Source organism: Nomascus leucogenys, chromosome 12 (genome assembly GCF_006542625.1).
Source record: "Nomascus leucogenys isolate Asia chromosome 12, Asia_NLE_v1, whole genome shotgun sequence".
In the NCBI taxonomy this organism is placed as follows: Eukaryota; Metazoa; Chordata; class Mammalia; order Primates; family Hylobatidae; genus Nomascus; species Nomascus leucogenys.
In genome coordinates, this window is record NC_044392.1 from 35,851,426 (window position 1) to 35,872,449 (window position 21,024).

The window sequence follows — 21,024 nt, forward strand, 5'->3', positions numbered from 1 at the left end:
AACCTCCACCTCCCAGTTCAAGTGATTCTGCTGTCTCAGCCTTCTGAGTAGCTGAGATTACAAGCGCCCACTATCATGCCTGGCTAATTTTGTATTTTTAGTAGAGACCAAGTTTCACCATGTTGGTCAGGCTGGCTGGTCTCAAACACCTGACCTCGGGTGATCCACCTGCCTCGGCCTCCCAAAGTGTTGGGATTACAGGCGTGAGCCCCCGCGCCCAGCCTGTTCTCTTAAGTAACAGTATATTTTCCAGTTTCTTGATGTATCTAGTAATTTTGAATCATATCCTGGATAATGTAAATGATAGGTTGAAGATATTCTGGATTCTTTTACTCTTTGGAAGACGTGTTGATATTTTTGTTTAGGCAGGCAGTTAACCTGGCATTTGTCTTAGTCCATTAGGGCTACTATAACAAAATACCATATACAATAGAAATTTATTTCTTACTCTTCCAGAGGCTGAGAAGTCCAAAATCAAGGCAAATTCAGTGTCTGGTGAGGGCCTGTTTCCTGCCTGGTTCATAGAGAGTGCCTTCTGTCTGCATCCTCACATGGTGGAAGGCACAGGGCAGCTCTTCGGGACCTTTTTTTTTAAAAGGACAATCTCATTAAAGAGGGCAGAGCCCTCATGACCTAATCAACTCCCAAAGTTCCCACCTTCTAACACCTTGGTAGTTTGGATTCAACATATGAATTTGTAAGGGACACAAACATTCAGACCATAGCAGCACTCAAACTCCAAACTCTCCTTTGTGGTAGATGGCAGCTGAAGTCTCAGGTCAGTTATTTTAGTCTTGACTGGGCTGCTTATAGGCTGCCTTGCACGTAGTTTAAGAATTAAGCAGACCGAGGTGCGGTGGCTCATGCCTGTAATCCCAGCATTTTGGGAGGCCAAGGCGGGTAGATCACTTGAGGTCAGGAGTTCGAGACCAACCTTGCCACCATGGTGAAACCCTGTCTCTACTAAAAATACAAAAATTAGCCAGGCATGGTGGTGCACGTCTATAATCCCAGCTACTCAGGAGGCTGAGGCATGAGAATCGCTTGAACCTGGGAGGCGGAGGTTGCAGTGAGCTAAGACTGCGCCACTGCACTCCAGCCTGGGTGACAGGGCAAGATTCTGTCTCAAAAAAAAAAAAAAAAAAAAAAAAAAATTAAGCAGAGATTGGGGGGCAGAGTTTATATGCAAAATTTGAGCCTCCTTTTTTGTTGTCTCTCTGTTTTCCAGGATTCTTTCTCTATTTTCAGTAGCTGTGGTTTTCCTGAACCTTGCTTTTTGGTTCTTCAAACCAGTAAGATTGTAGTTTATTCTGAGTTTTAGACACTCTTCACAGTGTGACTGGGGTTATGCCCTCCATTATGAGATTTTCAAAAAATAAAACATTTTGTCTTTCTGCACTAAGCTAAAATTCAGAATATTCTCCTTGATTGATCCTCAAAGAAGGAGCTAAAAGAGATCTAGGGACATTTTCATTGGAAAGATATGGGAGAAAGAGGAAAGGAAGGAGGAAGTGAGAGGGAGAGAAAGAGATTGTCACTTAATCCCCTGACCCCAGCATAAAAGACCTTTATTACAAAGAGGGCCTTTGATCAACCTAAGACAGAAAATATTCATTCATTATTACAAAGGAAGTGACATTACTCTAGTGCAGATTTGATGTGCTTATCTTTCAGAATTTTAATTTCCACTTTAGAAGATAAGTGTTAGGAAGGACCCAGAAGGGAGCTTCAGTTTTCTACCCTATTTTATTTGTTTTCTGTATTGGGCTTTTATACATCACATTTTATTTTTCAAAAGGCTTCTGTTAATCTCTGTGAATTGTGTGCAAAAAAAAAAAAAAAAAAAAAAAAACGATGGGCCGAGCACAGTGGCTCACACCTGTAATTCCAGGACTTTGGGAGGCCAAGGCAGGTGGATCACGAGGTCAGAAGTTCAAGACCAGCCTGGCCAAGATGGTGAAACCCTGTCTCTACTAAAAATACAAAATTATCCGGGCATGGTGGCAGGTGCCTGTAATCCCAGCTACTTGGGAGGCTAAGGAAGAGAATTGCTTGAACTCGGGAGGTGGTAGAGGTTGCAGTGAGCTGAGACCACACCACTGCACTCCAGCCTGGACGACAGAGTAAGACTCTGTCTCTAAAAAAAAAAGAATAGAAATTTATTTTAAAAATTAAAAAATAAAAGAGTTATTAAAGGCTTTAAGGGTCTGAAAATGATTGATCTAGTCAACCCTCTTTTTCTAACAGTAAGGAAATTGAGATTTGGTAAAATGAAAAGATAGTCCTATTGTTTTATTGTCCAGTTTGTCAGCACTGTAACCCAAATTTTCTGATTGCTAACCCAATAATATTTCAGCAATACCAAGCTTGTACCATCAGGTTCTTTTAGTAAATATTTAATCTCTACATTATTTTTCCCAAATAGTCTAGTCAGATATAATGTGAGAGCCCTGGTAATATTGGAAAGGGTCGTTTTGAAGTGATTAGATTTTATATACAGCTTTGTTGATAGAGGAAAGATTACATTGTGGGAATTAATGAGATATTGCGATTAATTGGAAGTGAAGACTGGTTGCCAAATGTCAGAGAAACTAACAGAGTGAATTGAGGATTGCCATAGGTGTGTTATTTTAGCTAAATGACTAAGGAATAAAATTCAGCAGAATGTGTTTATCGCCATTGACCTGGGTCTTCCCAAAATATCCAGTTAGCAACCAACAACTTCCTTTTCTTGATCACTGGTTCTTAATCTTGGTAAAGAGGAAAGAACACAAATCCTGTGGTTGTATTTTTCTGGTTTTCCTGCCAATAGAAGACACAATTATGGGAAAATGTTTTTCCTTTGTTTTTCTTTTCTGGGTATACACTCTTCATTTGTTACCCTGTTACACAGGACTGGATAGGAATTCAAAATAATTGTTTTACATTTTTCCAAAACTTGATTGCATCTTACTATATTTTGCATTTGTATTTTCTTTCATAGCATCTTTATTATATATTAAAACTCCTATCTTTTAGCTAAATGCATATTTCTTTCTTTTTTTTGTTTTTTTGAGATGGAGTCTTGCTCTGTCACTCAGGTTGGAGTGCAGCTGTGCGATCTCCTACAACCTCTGCCTCGGGTTTCAAATGATTCTCCTGCCTCAGCCTCCCAAGTAGCTAGGATTACAGGCGCGTGTAGAGACGGGTTTCACCATGTTGGCCAGGCTGGTCTCGAACTCCTGACCTCAGATGATCCACCCACCTTGGCCTCCCAAAGTGCTGGGATTACAGGTGTGAGCCACCACTCCTGGCCTAAATGCATATTTCAAAACTAAATCTTGCTAATTAACAAGGCCTGAAAACTTGACCTCAAGAAAGAAAGAAAAATTGAGAGATTATAGGAAAGCAGTCAGGTTAAGTTTAATGGATGAGATTGTTGAAAGATGTAATGAGATAATATATACAAAAGTGCCTGCTGTACAGTGTGGTATTCAGTGAGTATTTATTGAATTACAGCCTGACCATTGGTATCTTATTTTTCTTATCTGCATGCAAGGATAATAATGTCCATTAAGTTGTGAGGATTTAAATGAGGACATACATATAAAGTGCTTAGAACAATGCCTTGCAGAGTGTAAGTACTCAGTAACTGTTAACCATTATTATTGTTGTTATTCTTTTTTTTAGCTTCATACTATGACCTTCACTTTAAAATAGCACCCACAGGAATATTTTCCTTTATTTTAAAAGTATTCCATTTAGCAGTATTTCAAAAAGTTGGGGAAGGCAAGGTATGAGAAAAAGTATACAACTATTATTAATACAACTATTATCTTACTATATATTCTTAAATACTTTATATTCCCTTTTATAGACCTTATTTTTTAGAACAGTTTTAGGTTCACAGCAAAATTGAGTGGAAGGTACAGAGATTTCATATATATGCCTTGCCCCCACATATGCATAGCACACCCCTCTATCAACTTTCTCCACCAGAGTGGTACATTTGTTACAATTGATTAATCTACACTGACATGTAATTATTACCCCCAAATCTATAGTTTATGTTAGGGTCCATTCTTTGCATTGTACATTCTATGGGTTTTTTGCATAGCAACTATATTTTATATGTGTATGTTTATATATATATATATATATAGAGAGAGAGAGAGAGAGAAACCATTTGCTCATTTAACAACATAATTGTGATTTTTTTAAAAATCGGCCTGTTACACGATTTTTTATTCCTTTTTTTTTTTTTTAACTTCTTTATGTGATTTTTTTATTCCTAAGATAACAGTCTGTTACAGAGAGGTGGCTTAATAAAGGAAAACTGCACTTTGAGTTATATCAGTTCACTTTCTGACTTGTAACCTCTCCCTACATCAACTTTCTCGTCTCAACAGCAGAGATAACTAAGGACTACTATCTAGTCCTTAGAACTGTTTGCAAACTTTAAAGTGTGTAGAAATGTATGATGTTACTACTGTAGAGATATTAGTGACGTCTGGTCCTTTTACCTGTGGCGCCTGCATCTTGAGACCATCACTTAGTTCCTACATGGGTTTTAGGGGAAAAGATTTCACTGATGGGAAAGCAGGGGAAATCTATCTGAGAAAAATAGAAGACCTAGGTTTCACCTGTGAGACTATAGGAATTTAAACAGATTAGTTTAGAATTTCACTAAAGGATAAAATTGCATGCAGTAAATGCAGAGCGTTTGTGTTAAAATACAAATACTCGTGTAATGTAACACCGATACATTTAATTTAGTGTTCCCAAAATGGGTTTGTGGCAAGAGCCACAAGGAAAGGAAAGTACAGAGTAAAGGAAAGTATAGAGTTGCCTGGATTTCCATGTACTTTGGCTGTGGCTACTGAAGTGTCTCATTTTTAACACTTTTTTGTTGCTGCTATTGCTATTTGAGATATTCCCATCTAGAGCAGTGGCTTACCCTCAGTAGTCATTTAAATATTTTGAGTTAGTAAATGAAATTCAACAGACTACCAGTTCAGTTTCTCATTTCTTCAAAATATTATTTATTTTTCATTTTTTTCAATCATCTTCTTTAAATCGCGGTAAACCTATAAAGGGCATCCAACATTTTTACATTGGTTTTTAATCTCTAAAATGATAAGGACTCATCTATTTGACCCTTCAGAATAACTGAGCAAGAATCCTTTGTGTATTTTGTCTAGGCTATATTACTGTTTTTGTTAACTAGACAAATATGTTTATCAGCAGCTAATTCTGTATGTCTTACTGTTTCAAATTTTATCTTTAAAGCAATTTCCCTTAATGCCTAGCTTAGTACTAAATACATTGTAGGTGCTCAGGAAATATTAATTAAATAAAGAAATTGCAAACTAGTGACATCATTTGGTCTTTTTACTGCTTTGTGTAATGGGTTTTTTAGAGGCGAGCTTTAATGAGCTATTTTTATTATAAAAGTAATGCAGGCCGGGTAAGGTGGCACACGCTTGTAATCCCAGCACTTTGGGAGGCCGAGGCGGGCGGATCACGAAGTCAAGAGATCGAGACCATCCTGGCCAACATGGTGAAACCCCGTCTGTACTAAAAATACAAAAAATTAGCTGGGCATGGTGGTGTGCCCCTGTAGTCCCTGCTACTCGGGAGACTGAGGCAGGGGGATCGCTTGAACCCAGGAGGCAGAGGTTTCAGTGATCCAAGATCGTACCACTGCACTCCAGCCTGGCGACAGAGCAAGACTCTGTCTCAAAAAAAAAAAAAAAAAAAGTATTGCAAAGTAGGCCGGGCATGGTGGCTCACCCCTATAATCCTAGCACTTTGGGAGGCTGAGGTGAGCGGATCACTGGAGTCCAAGAGTTTGAGACCAGCGTGGCCAACATGGCAAAACCCAGACTCTACTAAAAATACAAAAATTAGCTGGGCATGGTGGCATGCCTGTAGTCCCAGCTCCTCGGGAGGCTGAGGTGGGAAGAATGCTTGAGCCCCGGAAGTGGAGGTTGCAATGAGCTGTGATCACACCACTGCACTCCAGCCTCGGTGACAGAGCAAGACCACGTCTCAGAAAAAGAAATACAAAGTCCGATCATTCTCCATCTTTACTAAGGAGAAGTATCCTAATGTACTAACGATTGATGTTTTCTTCACCCATTTCAGATGTCTTCTTAAAGCATGAGCTATAGTATTGTGGAATGTATGTACTGAAATATTTTATGGTAAATATAATTTAGATGAGTCCTTAAAGTTATGTCCTCCATATTTAAACATTCTCTTGTATTCTAACAGTTACCTCGATACACACTCTTATCCATAGTAGTCATCATTCTTCATGATGAAGGATTGAGGGTGTGTATGCTTGTAGAGAAGCCTGGTTATGGATATTCTCATAGTATCTTATGTCCAGTAGTACTCGGTAACTACTGGATGAATAGTTTAATGCATGCAAACCTGCCTACCACAGAATGGAGTTTGTTCTGAAGAGCAGAACTTTAACATAGAAACTACTGTGTAAAAGAATCCATTAGATTAAGGGTCAAAACACAATAGGTTTAAATTCTAACTGTGCTCTTAATTTAGCTTTGTAATTCTGGATAAGCCATCCATCATACCTTTCTGAATTTTAGTTTCTTCAAATATAAAATGAAGGAATTGGGCAAGAATAATCAGGATTTCTAAGGTTTTTTCCTCTTATAAAATGCTACATTGGCTGGGCGCAGTGGCTCATGCCTGTAATCCCAGCACTTTGGGAGGCTGAGGCGGGCGGATCACCTGAGGTCAGGAGCTCAAAACCAGCCTGGCCAACATGGTGAAACCCCTTCTCTACTAAAAAAAATATAAAAATTAGCTGGGTGTGGTGGCAGGCGCCTGTAATCTCAGCTACTCAGGAGGCTGAGGCAGGGAGAATCGCTTGACCCAGGAGGCAGAGGTTACTGTGAGCCGACATCGTGCCACTGCACTCTAGCTTGGATGACAGAGCGAGACTCCATCTCAAAAAAAAAAAAAAAAAAAAAAAAGAGAACAAAATATGTTTTTAAAAACTGAATAAAAGTGTAAAAGTGAGTTTCTTAAAAAATTGCATTAGATGTAGGTGAAACAATGGAAAAAGATGACAGGGTGCTGAAAATTTAGGAGAATTCTGAACTCAGAGTGCTTTGCAGGTTTCTGAGTACTTTCAACACTGTAAAGAAATTGAAACTGAGTTTTTTTTTTGTTTTTTTTTTTAAGACAGAATCTCACTCTTTTGCCCAGGCTGGAGTGCAGTGGTGCAGTCTTGGCTCATGCAGCCTCTGCCTCCTAGGTTCATGGGACTCTCATGCCTCACCCTCCCAAGTAGCTGGGACTACAGGCATATGCCACAATGCCCAGCTAATTTTTGTATTTTTAGTAGAGATGGGGTTTTACCATGTTGTCCAAGCTCGTCTTGAACTCCTAGCCTCAAGTGATCTACCCACCTCAGCCTCCCAAAGTGCTGGGATTACAGGTGTGAGCCACCACACCGGCCGAAACTGAAAATTATAGACAGTGCAGTAATGACAAATCCAGCCAGCAGACCCGTACTCAAAGAAAATGCCCATAAGAAATAGCTAATGAATATTCTTCATATGCTTCTTGTTAAAAAGATTATCTTCTTTTATGATTCTCTACTTGAAAAAAATCAACCACTTTCATTAGTAGACCAAGGTCTCATCAGGTAAGGAAGGCTTTTACTGTTCTATGATTTTCATTACATTGTAGGCCTTTTTAAAAATAATATAGTGATTGCCGGGCGCGGTGACACACTCCTGTAATCCCAGCACTTTGGGAGGCTGAGGTGGGCAGATCACGAGGTCAGGAGATCGAGACCATCCTGGCTAACACGGTGAAACCCCGTCTTTACTAAATATACAAAAAATTAGCCGGATGTGGTGGCGGGTGCCTGTAGTCCCAGCTACTCGGGAGGCTGAGGCAGGAGAATGGTGTGAACCCAGGAGGCAAAGCTTGTAGTGAGCCAAGATTGCTCCACTGCACTCCAGCCTGGGTGACAGAGCGAGACTCAGTCTCAAAAAAACAAAAACATAGTGATAATCATCCTATTGCAGGTCATAATGGTTCCTTTAATCTATATGAGTTCCCTTTGCCTGAGAGCTACATGAAACACATCTTCTGTATATTTGATATTAAAACCCAATCCTTTCTATATTTTCTTCACAGAACATTCAGAAGATTCTCGGCCTTGCCCCTTCACGAGCCGCCACCAAGCAGGCAGGTGGATTTCTTGGCCCACCACCTCCTTCTGGGAAGTTCTCTTGAACTCAAGCAGAACTCTTTATTTTCTATCATTCTTTCTAGACACATACACATCAGACTGGCAACTGTTTTTTATCAAGAGCCATAGGTAGCCTTACTACTTGGGCCTCTTTCTAGTTTTGAATTATTTCTAGGCCTTTTGGGTATGATTAGAGTGAAAATGGCAGCCAGCAAACTTGTTAGTGCTTTTGGTCCTAGATGATTTTTATCAAATAAGTGGATTGATTAGTTAAGTTCAGGTGATGTTTATGTAATGAAAAACAAATAGCATCCTTCTTGTTTCATTTACATAAGTATTTTCTGTGGGACCGACTCTCAAGGCCTTGTGTATGCCCTGCAAGTTGGCTCTCTATGAGCATTTAGAGATTTAGAAGAAAAATTTAGTTTGTATAACGCTTAATTGTAACTGTTTGTTTTGTTTTTTTTTCCAAGCCAAATATATGACATAAGATCAATAAAGAGGCCAAATTTTTAGCTATTTTATGTACAAGGAGAGATCTGTTTCATTTTGTTTTGCCGTATTTCTAGATAGAAGTTTTTTTTTTTTTTTTTTGAGATGGAGTCTCGCTCTGTCGCCCAGGCTGGAGTGCAGTGGCGCAATCTCGGCTCACTGCAAGCTCCGCCTCCCGGGTTCACGCCATTCTCCTGCCTCAGCCTCTCCGAGTAGCTGGGACTACAGGCGCCCACCACCACGCCCGGCTAATTTTTTTGTATTTTTAGTAGAGACGGGGTTTCACCGTGGTCTCGATCTCCTGACCTCATGATCCGCCCGCCTCGGCCTCCCAAAGTGCTGGGATTACAAGCGTGAGCCACCGCGCCCGGCCAAGATACAAGTTTTAGCATGGGCCAGGAAGGACTAAAATAAAAGTTTTTAAGGTACTGTACTTTTTGCCATGCTTGACTCATATACTCAAAATACAGAGTTGTCCTGGTGTAGGAATTGGAAAGCAAGAGTGGAAAGGAACATAATAACTCACTGGAGTTTAAAAATGAGGGTCTTGGCAAGTAACACTGATGTCTGAAAAAAAATTAAATATAAATAAATAAATAAATAAATAAATAAATAAATAAGAGGGTTCTCAGCTGTTCTCTTCCTATCTTATTACGGTCTCTCAGATTCTTGTGGGGGCACTCTTAGATCTCCCTTGGAGACAAGGTTATAGTTATATGTTGTTAATCTTGCAGAGCTTCCTTTTAGTCACAATAGCCTTCATTTTCTGCCATGCCCTTTCATAAGGGAGAAGGATGTTTGTACCATGATCTTCCCCCTGTAATATATGGAATTAGGAGCCCCGTGTGGAGTTTTACCAACAAATATGCACATTCATCAAATGTCTACTTAAATGTGAGTATTCTACCAGTGAGAAAAAACACATAATTTTCAAAGTAATCATTGTTAAACCAACAGCAAACTTCTTTCTTATCAGCACCATAAAGTCCAGAAGACAGTGGAAAAGTATCTTTAAAGTGCTGAGGAAAATAAGTATCAACTTAGAATTTTATGTACAATATTGGAGGCAAAATAAAGACATGTTTAGACATATAAAACTAAGAGAATTGAATTATTAAAGGTTATATTTCAAGGACAAAAAAGAAGGTCTGCCCAAGGTGAAGGTAGGGCATATAAGAAGCAATGGTCAACAGAGAAATAAAATATACGGATGAATATATGGATAAATTTGAGTGTTTTATGTATTATCTAATTTAAGGATTATCCCAAGACAACCCTACAAGGTAATTACTGTTCTTACCTTCATTTAACAGATGAGGAAACTGGGGCAGGGGAGGTTAGTAACTTGCTGTGCATCACAGAGCTATTGAGTGGCAGTCAGGATTTGAATTCAACCAGTGTAAAGCCTAATAGTCCAGGCTGTCAAGCTCTATATTACAGCCTCCTCATGGGTATGTGGTGATTCTCTTCTCATCACATCTCCTCAACTAGAGTGTGTGAGCTCTCTGAAGTTGGACTTTGTCTTTTTTTTTGTTCTCCTTATTACAAAGTAGTCAACGTGGGTGGAAACACAGCAGGAGCTCAATAAAAGCAGATGAAAGGGAACAGAAGTCCCTATTTTGAGACTACTTTTATCAGAAGGATGTCTGATAATGGATGGTAATGACTTTTAATGGTCTTTTCTCCATATCATTGACCACTCTAAGCAAAATAATAATTTGAATGATAATGAAGAAAATGATGCTCATGGTAACAATAATGACAAATATCAAATGGCTAAAATAAAACATGAAACCATCCTCAAAATTCTGCCATCACCTTTTTAAAGTGAGAATGTATAGCACACTCTATCACTCATACCCTGAGGCTTTTAAGTTGGTGCTTTCTAATCAGACTTCTTATGGACCAGGTTTTCATATACAAATTATGTTTCCATGGTAAAGAATAAATAAGAGGGAGAAGTTAAAAAGGAGAGATTACATCTATTCACCCTATTCATTAAAAATTTTAAAATTTTTTTCCGAACATGTTCTGCTTACGTATATTCACTCTATTCTTAAAAGCACAATAACAAAGATATATTACAGAGGAAATAAAACTATCACAGGAATTAAATTCAAGGAGTTATTAAGGGCTACTGCAGCCTCACAATTAGTTTTTAAAAATTTCTTGTCCTGAAGAAATTTCAAGAGTAGTTACTTGGATGACACCCTAGGTCCACAGCATCACCAGATCATTGGAGATGACATTTCAAGACAGGCCTCTGAACATCTCTCATAACACATAATTTGGTTATTTTCCCTATGTAACATGGATTGTCTCCTGTCTAGGGAAGAAAAACAGCGATTACTAATATCTGCATTAGTCTACTCAGGTTGCAATCATAATATGCTAAAGTAGTAAACTTTTAAAAAATGACAGTAAACCTGGGTTCATTAACAGGTTACATTCTAAAAGCTAAGCTAGTTTGGAAATTGGAAAGCAAATGTGTGTAGGTATTCATATGCCCTTGACCAGACTGGGCCTCTCTCTTCCCAGGTAAGTCATTCTCTCCAATGGGGCCAGTTACTTAAAATGACATCAGACAATTGATAGAGCTTCTAGATCCCCCTTACTTCTATAACAAAAACATTCTGCCACAAACTAGGATGGAGTAGGTTTTTTTCAGACTATTTATACTTATTTTATGTATTTCAATACTGCCCTCTAAGTAAAAGTACTATATACTTTCTCTTTTTTTAGATTAATTCTGCTTAAGTCACAGTCTTTTGTTTTAATTTATTTTAGTTTGAGTTTTTAACAAATTTTAGAATGAAAAAAATCTCAAAAATATACTATTATGTATATACACTATTATATATAATAGAATATATATATATATGTAGAGAGAGAGAGAGAATGAATAAAGAACACCTAGGTAACCCATCCTCCACCTTCGGCAATTATCAGCTCCTAGCTAATTTGTGTCATTTCAGGGCTTTAAAAAATATGTATAATCTGAATACCATTTTTACACCTAAGAAAATGGACAATTCCTTAATATTATATGTTGTCTATAGATGTCAAAAATTTTTGCAGTTTTTTGGAATCAGGAACCAAATAAGGTACTGAATATTGCAGTTGGCTGATACGCATCCTAAATTTCTTCAATTGTTGTGGTCCTCAAACTAGAGTGTATCAGAATCACTAGAGCCTTGTTAATAAAACACAAACTGCTGGGCCCCACCCCAAAGTTGGTGATCTGTAAGTCTGCTGTGGAGTGTGGGAATTTGCATCTCTAACAAATTCCCAGGTGATGCTGAAGCTGCAGGTTTGGGGTTCACTCACTTATTGGTTCATCAGCATCTCTCTGCCCTCTTAACAACATATTTGTTGAAGAAGTTGTGTTGTTTACCTTGTAGAGTTTCTCTTAGTCTGGATTTTGGTGATAGCATGCTGGTTTTTTCATGCTATTGGTTGTCTCTGTAATGTGAGCAGCTTTTGATCTATTAATTAATGAGGTATTAAAAGTAATGGTATTCTAATTCTAGTATTCCTTCATTTATTATCTAAAATACCTCTAAATAGGAACTTCCTCTCATTTACTTTTTGGGGGAAAGTTAAGAATAAATGCCTAACTCTTTGGTCTTCAAAATAATGAGCCATTTATTAACATCCTCCAATAGTGAATAATTAATGTGTATGTTATTAGCAATTCATGCATTTAAACATAGTTGATGTACTTCAGTCCACTGAAGCTATTTCTCTAATGAATGCTCAAATTGTCCCATTTTTGGCCAGCGAGAGCCTCTTTCATTTGGCTCCTGAGTCTATTTGCATGACCCTCGTTGTCATTGGTAGCATCCTTGCTAAGTGATATAACAAGATGTTCTAAGGCTCATCTTGTGTATTTCCTGCATGACTTGAAAACAACAATTTCTCCAAAGAGGCTTGTTTCCTCTTTACTGGAAAATGGCATTTGGAGATTGCGATCAGAGCACTAGGAATGGTGAGACTGGGTTTTTAGGTTTCTAGGCCTTTCTGTGGACTAACATTGGTATTATTTGTTGTTGTTTTAATATAAAATACAGCATGAAGTTATACTCAGGGCTACAGAATTTTTACTTAATTTCTTTGGTCTGTGTCTCGTTTATCAAACCATACTAAGAACTCCAATTTGCAGCAGCCGGCTGATATAATTACAATCTTACATAATTATTCATTAGTATAAGCTAAGAATATACACTCAGAAGTCTCAGAATATTAACATAAACATTACCAACAATATAGTTAATGAAAATAGTTTAAGTTTTGTTTTTTTGTGGAGTAAACGACAGGGAGGATTGTGTAAGGTATATCACGCTATGAGTTCACAGTCCAAATGCTGAGATTTCAAGTTATCTGGAATTATTTCTTTAAGGTTATTGCCAACAGAATATAATTTACATTTGTTTGATTTTGTTTCCAACTTTTAGAGATTTCTCTTTAATTTTACTTTAGTGTTTTGATGGGTTTGCACAAAAAAGCATATTTAAGCTACACAGAGATGGGTACCCATTATCACACTTTTCTTATGGGTTTAAGCCCACTCATAAGCCCCATAATGTGTGAAAAGATGGGCAGGTAAAATTCTTACCAGAAACAATTTAATTTTTAGCTAATAGTGGGGCTGGCAGGGACACTCTGCAGTGACATTGCCCCCTTAACACTTCACACTTGGTGGCTAAAGGGAGGAGACCTGTTATGAAGAGAATACCATGTGGGGATGTCACCAACATTGGCTAAGATCCTTATCACTGTCCCCTTAATTTTTCTGCAATAGCCTACCAGGTAGTCTCCTTTATTCTAGTTTCCCTGACTCCAGTTCACCCTCCATCTTGCTGTGGGATGACTTTTTTTTTTTTTTTTGAGATGGAGTCTCACCCAGTCGCCCAGGCTGGAGTGCAGTGGCGTTATCTCGACTCAGCGCAACCTCCGCCTCCCAAGTTCAAGTGATTCTCCTGCCTCAGCCTCCCGAGTAGCTGGGATTAGAGGCGTGCACCACCACGCCTGGCTAATTTTTGTGTTTTTAGTACATACAGGGTTTCACCATGTTGGCCAGGCTGGTCTCAAACTCCTGACCGCAGGTGATCCACCTGCCTCAGCCTTGCAAATTGCTGAGATTACAGGCGTGAGCCACTGCACCCAGCCTGGCAATGATCTTCGTAAAATATAATATAAATCTGAAGCCGGGCGCGGTGGCTCATGCCTGTAATCTCAGCACTTCGGGAGGCTGAGGCGGGTGGATCACCAGAGGTCAGGGGTTCAAGACCAGCCTAGCCAACATAGTGAAACCCCATCTCTACTAAAAATACAAAAAATAAGCTGGGCGTGGTGGCACATGCCTGTAATCCCAGCTACTAGAGAGGCTGAGGCAGGAGAATCACCTGAACCCAGGCGGCGGAGGTTGCAGTGAGTGGAAATCATGCCATTGCACTCCAGCCTGGGCAACAAGAGCGAAACTCCATCTCAAAAATAAAAAAATAATAATAATAAATCTGATTGTGTTGCTCCTCGAAGGAAAGTTGTTCGATGGCTCCCAGTAGCTTTTAAGTAAATTTAAACTAGTTAGCACACAAAAGCATCCCAACCTGGATCTCCAGCCTTTTCTTATCTCTATATCCCACTATATCTTTTTTTTTTTTTTTTTTTGAGACAGAGTCTTGCTCTGTTGCCCAGGCTGGAGTACAGTGGCACAATCTCGGCTCACTGCAACCTCCGCCTCCTTGGTTCAAGTAATTCTCCTGCCTCAGCCTCCTGAGTAGCTGAGACTACAGGCGCCCACCACCACGCACAGCTAGTTTTTGTATTTTTAGTAGAGACGGGGTTTCATCATGATGGCCAGGATGGTCTCAATCTCCTGACCTCATGATCTGCCTGCCTCAGCCTCCCAAAGTTCTGGGATTACAGGTGTAAGCCACCACGCCCACCTACCCCACTATATCTTGTCCTCTAGCTAAGCAGATTTCTTAAATAAATTCTGCATTTTTCGTGTTCTTTTTTATTTTTATTAAGATAGAGATGAGGTCTCACTATGTTGCCCAGGCTGGTCTTGAACTCCTAGGCTCAAGTGATCCTCCCACCTCGGCCTCCCAAAGTGCTAGGATTACAGGCATGAGCCACAGTGCTCAGCCTTTCATGTTCTTTTTGGACTTTACTACCTTCGTTTTCTCAGCCTAGAATGTTCTTTCTCTTATTTGCTTGATTTTTCTTCTCTTACTTTTCCCACTTAGCATCACCTTTTGCATGGTTGAGTTAGATTTCTCTTCCCTGTATTTCTGTTAGAGCCTTTCATATATGGGTCATTCATTTAAAAATGGACAATTAACTTTCTAAGCTTCAATAGCCTCGTCTGGAAAATGGAGTTAATAACTCAGTCAAAGCTCCCTTATCTGATTTCCACTTACCTGAGTCTTCAGATGGATCCTCCCATTTCCCTGTGAAAAGCTTGATGACCAGCATCCACATCACACTGAATGCTCTCAACCATGCTTGTGCACAACTCCTGCCAGTCAATTGTGTAACATAATTTATCTTGTTATTGTAATTAAATACATGGACTAAATAAGTTATGAAATATGAATACAAAAGAAGGATTACTTCTGTGAAAATTAAGCTGAATGACTTGGAATAACAATAAAAAAAGTTGCTAAAACTAATTGCTGTTGGTGAAATAACAAAGACTAAAAAAAGTAACAAAAAATTTAGAAAGATTCAGCACTATTTCTTAGTGTTTTAATTCGTGCTCCACTCCAGAAACCAAAACTGGAAATCAGAGGTGATGGGTTTGGTTTATGCAGAAAAAAAAACGGTACTTCAATCAGTAGACTCATAAAGAAAAGGCCTTGGCCCTACATAAAAAGTGAACAAGTATATATTTGTATGTTTTAAGTTAAAATAAACATGTCTAAAGTATGTATATATGTATTTTTCATAACTGTAATTAAATTTTTAGATTAACCTACAAATTACTGGTTCTAGTCATATCAGATAAATAGGTTTTTACCTCATAGTGTTCTTGATGGATTCTGTAAAGCAATTGATACTATGCCTGGCATATTGAAGGCATTCGTTTTTCAAACACAGGAATCCTATGAGGGAGATAGGATATCTTTTTATTATTTCCATTTTACAGGTGACAAATTATGATTTATCCAAGATCATACACCAGTAAGTAACAGAACTAGGAAGAACCCAGACCCTTAGTTTTCAGGGTCCACGCTCTTTCTACTGCAGCACCCAGTAGGGCTGTCTCCATTGGGGCTACAATATAAAACTGCTTAACTTGAATCCCATCTGGACCTGTTACCCTACATGCAAAAGATCTTCAAAATGTCTTTACATAAGACAAGTTGGGGTCTTCAGAGTATCATTTAGATGATTATCACTATCTCTATTCTATTATTTTACAAAGCTTTCCCACATTACTCTCATTGTCTAAATAGTATATTTTAACAAGACTTTTTGAATATTAGAAGAAATTTAAAAATTATTCCACCATCACCAGATGAGTCAGGAAGAGGATAAACCTAAGTCTACTTAAGCCTACAAAGAGATGATATTTCAAGTTTCAAATGGCCTTCTGCAGATGGAGGCTAAGCACGTTTTAAAACCCAGAAACTTACGTTTGGCTCCAGAATTCATCTGGCTGCTCAGGAATCCTTCAATATAATTTTTTTCTTTTCTTTTTTTTTTTTTTTTTCTCTGAGATGGAGTCTCGCTCCGTTGCCCAGGCTGGAGTGCAATGGCACGATCTCAGCTCACTGCAAGCTCTCCTCCTAGGTTCACTCCATTCTCCTGCCTCAGTGTCCCGAGTAGCTGGGACTACAGGCGCCTGCCGCAACGCCTGGCTAATTTTTTGTATTTTTAGTAGAGATGGGGTTTCACCGTGTTAGCCAGGATGGTCTCGATCTCCTGACCACCCGCCTTGGCCTCCCAATGTGCTGAAATTACAGGCGTGAGCCACCGCGCCCAGCCAATCTAATTTTTATTAATACAAAAGTGATTTTGGGGTTTATAACTATTTCAGCCATTTGCTGAACAGTCAATTGGATCTTAAACAGAGGTCATACATATCAAGAAAGTAGAAAAAGTCTGAAAGCTTGATCTGGTGACAAATGGTTCCATTCTAGAGAAAATTTTACATTTTTAATCAAAATGGGGCAATATTTTAGTGCAGTGGTCTTCAAACTTTTTTGACCACAACCCCACAGTAAGAAATACATTTTTATTATTGCATCCCAGATATAGAAGTCCCATGAAACAATACTTACCTCTTATATGCACTTTGATATTTTATTTCATTCTTCAAAAAATGTGGTCATAATCCATTAATTTTACCACTCACTAATGGGTTGCACCAGGCAGCAACCCATTGGAAAAAAATAAAGTTCTCTTTGGAACTTGAAGAATAAGGAAATTTGGGTGAAGTCAAGTTTGGAACACTAAAGACCACTTTAAATTAGATGTGGTGGACTTATTTAAGATTTTGACTATATTATAATAATGAATAACTCAGTGAAAATAATCAAGAACAACCAATTTTCCAGAAAGGCATTAGCCAAGTGTGTGACTTCTTTTCTCAGATATACTTTCTGGAAGACCAGAAAGTGCAAGAACCTGACATTTGTATCATGATATAATTGCATACATTCGTTCACCCATTCACCAAGCACATTTAAAGCACGACCTCTGTGCAAGACCCTGTGCTACGGGCGTTGTGGACATAAAGGTGAGTTGAGTAGAAATCTGCTCAGAAATCTTACAACTAGTAGCTACTGTAAGTGTCAGTTTCCTTATCTAACAAAAGAGGACAATAATTCCTGCAATGGCCTGCATACTCATAAAATTGTTACAAAAATGAAATGAGAATAATATATGTAAAGATCCTTTGTAAATTATAAGGGAACATTACTAAAAACAGTTGAATAGTGAAGTGTCCAAAAAATTTAGATTGATATCCTTTCTGTATACACTAAGAAATCATTTGACAATTTGTTTTTCTCTTTTCCCCTGTAATCATTAATTTATAATGACTCTAGATTGGAGTTAGATTATTTTTCTTAAGATTATTTTCATTTGTCTGAAAGCTTTAACTTTATCAAGTAAAATCTTGCTGATAAAGCACTAGACTTGTGGCTGAACACACTTCATTTTCTTCTAGTCTTGGCTGTGCTTCATGTTCACTGGATAATTTAAGGTGATCCCACTGGATAATTTAAGGTGATCCCGGCACTCCAGCCTGGGCGACAGAGCAAAACTCTGTCTCAAAAAGAAAAAAAAATTGGGGGGGGGAATGACTTTTGGATAATATAAAAATACTAAAGAATATGCACAATGATTTAGAGAGGCCATTCAAGATAGAAGTGGGCTGCCCAAAAGGGTGATTAAGCCCTTAGTTCCTTTGGCTTGTTGGCTTCTCTTAGTCCATATTTTGTTTTTTGCTGCCACCTGGTTCAGGGATAGTTCTTTCTATCACGACCAAGTTCCCAGCCTGAAGTTGTGGGGTACCAAAAAAAGCAAGTTGGTGATAAAGATTTCAAAAAGGCAATTTAAGTATGTTTACCTCATTCTTGAAGTTCCTTCTTTGTTGTTGAATGGGTTTGCTTTTTCTAGTTTTCCTTCATCTTTTCTGCAACTCAACTCACTGCTTTTATGCGCATGCCACCTAGTGACAAAAATTGGCCTTGCCTGCTTTTTAGGGAAATGAAGTGTTTTGTATCCACTGTTCAGGGGAAGGGAGACAGGTAGAGTAGATTACACACTGAGGAAACTTTAGAATGGGTCCTCTGGGCTGAGTGCGGTAGCTTACACCTGTAATCCTAGAACTTTGGGAGGCCAAGGTGGGCAGATTGCTTGAGCCCAGGAGTTTGAGACCAGCCTGGGCAATATGGTGAAACCCCGTCTCTATAAAGAAATACAACAATTAGCCGAGTATGGTGGTAGGTGCCTATAGTTCCACCTACCCAGGAGGCTGAGGTGGGAGGATCACCTGAGCCCAGGGAGGTAGAGGCTGCAGTGAGCTGAGACCATGCCACTGCACTCCAGCCTGGTAAACAGAATGAGAACCTGTCTCAAAAATAAATAAATAAGAATGGGTCCTCTAATGGGGCCAACAGGAGGCTCCCTGTGGTTGAACATGAAGACACAGACCTGGTAAATGCATAGCAAGTATTATTACATTTTTTTATTCCTAGACTCTCCTGCCACTCCTCAAGCTTCTCAATATACTTCCATGTAAAAACAAAACAACAAAAAACAATAAAAGGCTTTGTTTCCCCCTCGACAAGGTGAGAAATCTTAAAAATAGGAGAGAAAGAGAGCAGGTAAATCTGGGAGGGTCTCTCTGGCATGGCTTTTGACCCCCTTGTTCCTCTTCTCCTGGGACCATTGTCTTTCTTATCGCATGTCTCCAGTCTGCCAAGGCCTTCCTCCATCCTGGCTCACGTTTGCTCTGTGTTTAATTTTCAGTGTGTCCTCTGCAGTCCCTGTTCTTTGCTGAGACTTTGCTAGATTCTCCATTTTATCATAGAATACTCCTACCACTTGAACTAAAAACCTAACTTTCTCATGAGGGAAATGTCAATGTAATTACACAAATATATCTGATAATCCATGATAATTCACAATCCTTTTGAGCCGATGCTGCTGTTTCTCTTCTCCTCTTGTCTGAGGACTAAGAGGCAGGGTTGATGTGCTCCTAGCTACCCATTGCCTCATCCTCTTTTTCAAAAAGCCTTTTTTTGGCTGGGTGCGGTGGCTCATGCCTGTAATCTCAGCACTTTGAGAAGCCAAGGCGGGTGGATCACCTGAGGTCAGGAGTTCGAGACTAGCCTGGCCAACATTGCGAAACCCTATCTCTACTAAAAATATAAAAATCAGCTGGGTGTGGTGGCGAGCGCCTGTAATCCCAGCTACTTGGGAGGCTGAGACAGGAGAATCGCTTGAACCCAGGAGGCGGAGGTTGCAGTGAGCCGAGATTGCACCACTGCACTCCAGCCTGAGCAACAGAGAGACTCTGTCACACAAAAAAAAGATAAAAGAAAAAAAAAAGGCCTTTTTTCTTTTCAGGCTCACATGTTCAATCCACAAAGTTCTGTCTTTCTTATTAAAAATAACAATTTTAAAAAAGAAAGCAATATGCACATTTGGTACGAATACAAATATCTGTGAAGGTATAAAATGAAAAGCAAAAATCTGTGCCTCTTTTCCCTATGCTGTCCTCATGCACCTTCCCTTACTTTGGATTCCAAAAGGTAACCATTGTCAATATTTGGTTATCTGTGATGGTCAACTTTGTGTCAATTTGGCTAGGCTATGGGACCTAGCTATTTGGTCAAACACCAGCCCAGATGTTGCTGTGCTGTTATTTTTTAGATGTGATAAACACAATCAGTAGACTTTGAGTAACACATATTACATTCCATAACATGTATAGGCCTCATCCAATCAACTGAAGGCCTCACAAGCAAAGACTGAGGTCTCCTAAAGAAGAAATTCTCAAGATTGCAATGTAGAAACCTTAACTTAGTTTCCAAATTGCTGCCCTGTGGAATTCGACTCAAGACTGCAACTTAACTCTTATCCTGAATCTCCAGTATGCTAGCCTGCCCTACTAATTTCAGACTTGCCAGCCCCACAGTCACATGAGCCAGATCCTTAAAATCTCTCTCCTTGTCTTTTTATCCTATCATTTCTTTTTCTCTGGAGAACTCTGACTGATACAGTGCCTGTATTAATGATGGAGATGGACCTCTGTCTTGCCAAATCTATTCTTCATTCTCATAGTTTCCCTTGCAGTTCACTGTGGTCATTCAACTAAGTTCTCTCCACTGGTATGGGAAGAGAAGTGATGTGAACCACTTCATGCCTTACCAGTGAAGACTTCTTGCTGTTTTTCTTCTCTGGATGACTGGGAGGGTCATGCTGAGAGTGTCCTTGGGAACTACGTGTTGAAGATGGCATCCTGAGTCCTTCAGAACCACGTGGAGCTGAGTCCCCTCTTCTCCAACCCTGCTCCTACAGATTTTGAACATTTTACTTAGATGCCTCTGGACTGTTAGGTAAATTGTAAAAAAATTCATATTGTGTGTAAACTATTACATTTTGGATCTGTTTAATAAACTAGCTTAACATGCCCTAATTTAGAAATCCAACACCTAAAACATACGGATTGGCTTAGTAGATGCACAGCAGGAGGTTAGGAACCGATATCACTGACTGAAAGACGGAGCCTCTTCCTATGCCATGGCAAAATATTTGGTAAAACTGTTGCTGTGGTAACTTGACAGGCAGACAAA

The 21,024-nt window shown here is 39.1% G+C and overlaps 1 protein-coding gene across 1 annotated transcript in view; it reads left to right on the forward strand.

Annotated features, from left to right (window-relative positions):
- TMCO1 (transmembrane and coiled-coil domains 1) overlaps positions 1 to 8,746 on the forward strand; it is a 40,585-nt gene extending 31,839 nt beyond the window's left edge. The window contains exon 7 of the mRNA XM_012511248.2: positions 8,161 to 8,746. Coding sequence (XP_012366702.1) covers positions 8,161 to 8,259 — 99 coding nt within the window. The 3' untranslated portion in view covers positions 8,260 to 8,746. The remainder of the gene's footprint in view (positions 1 to 8,160) is intronic.
- Positions 8,747 to 21,024: the final 12,278 nt, after the last annotated feature.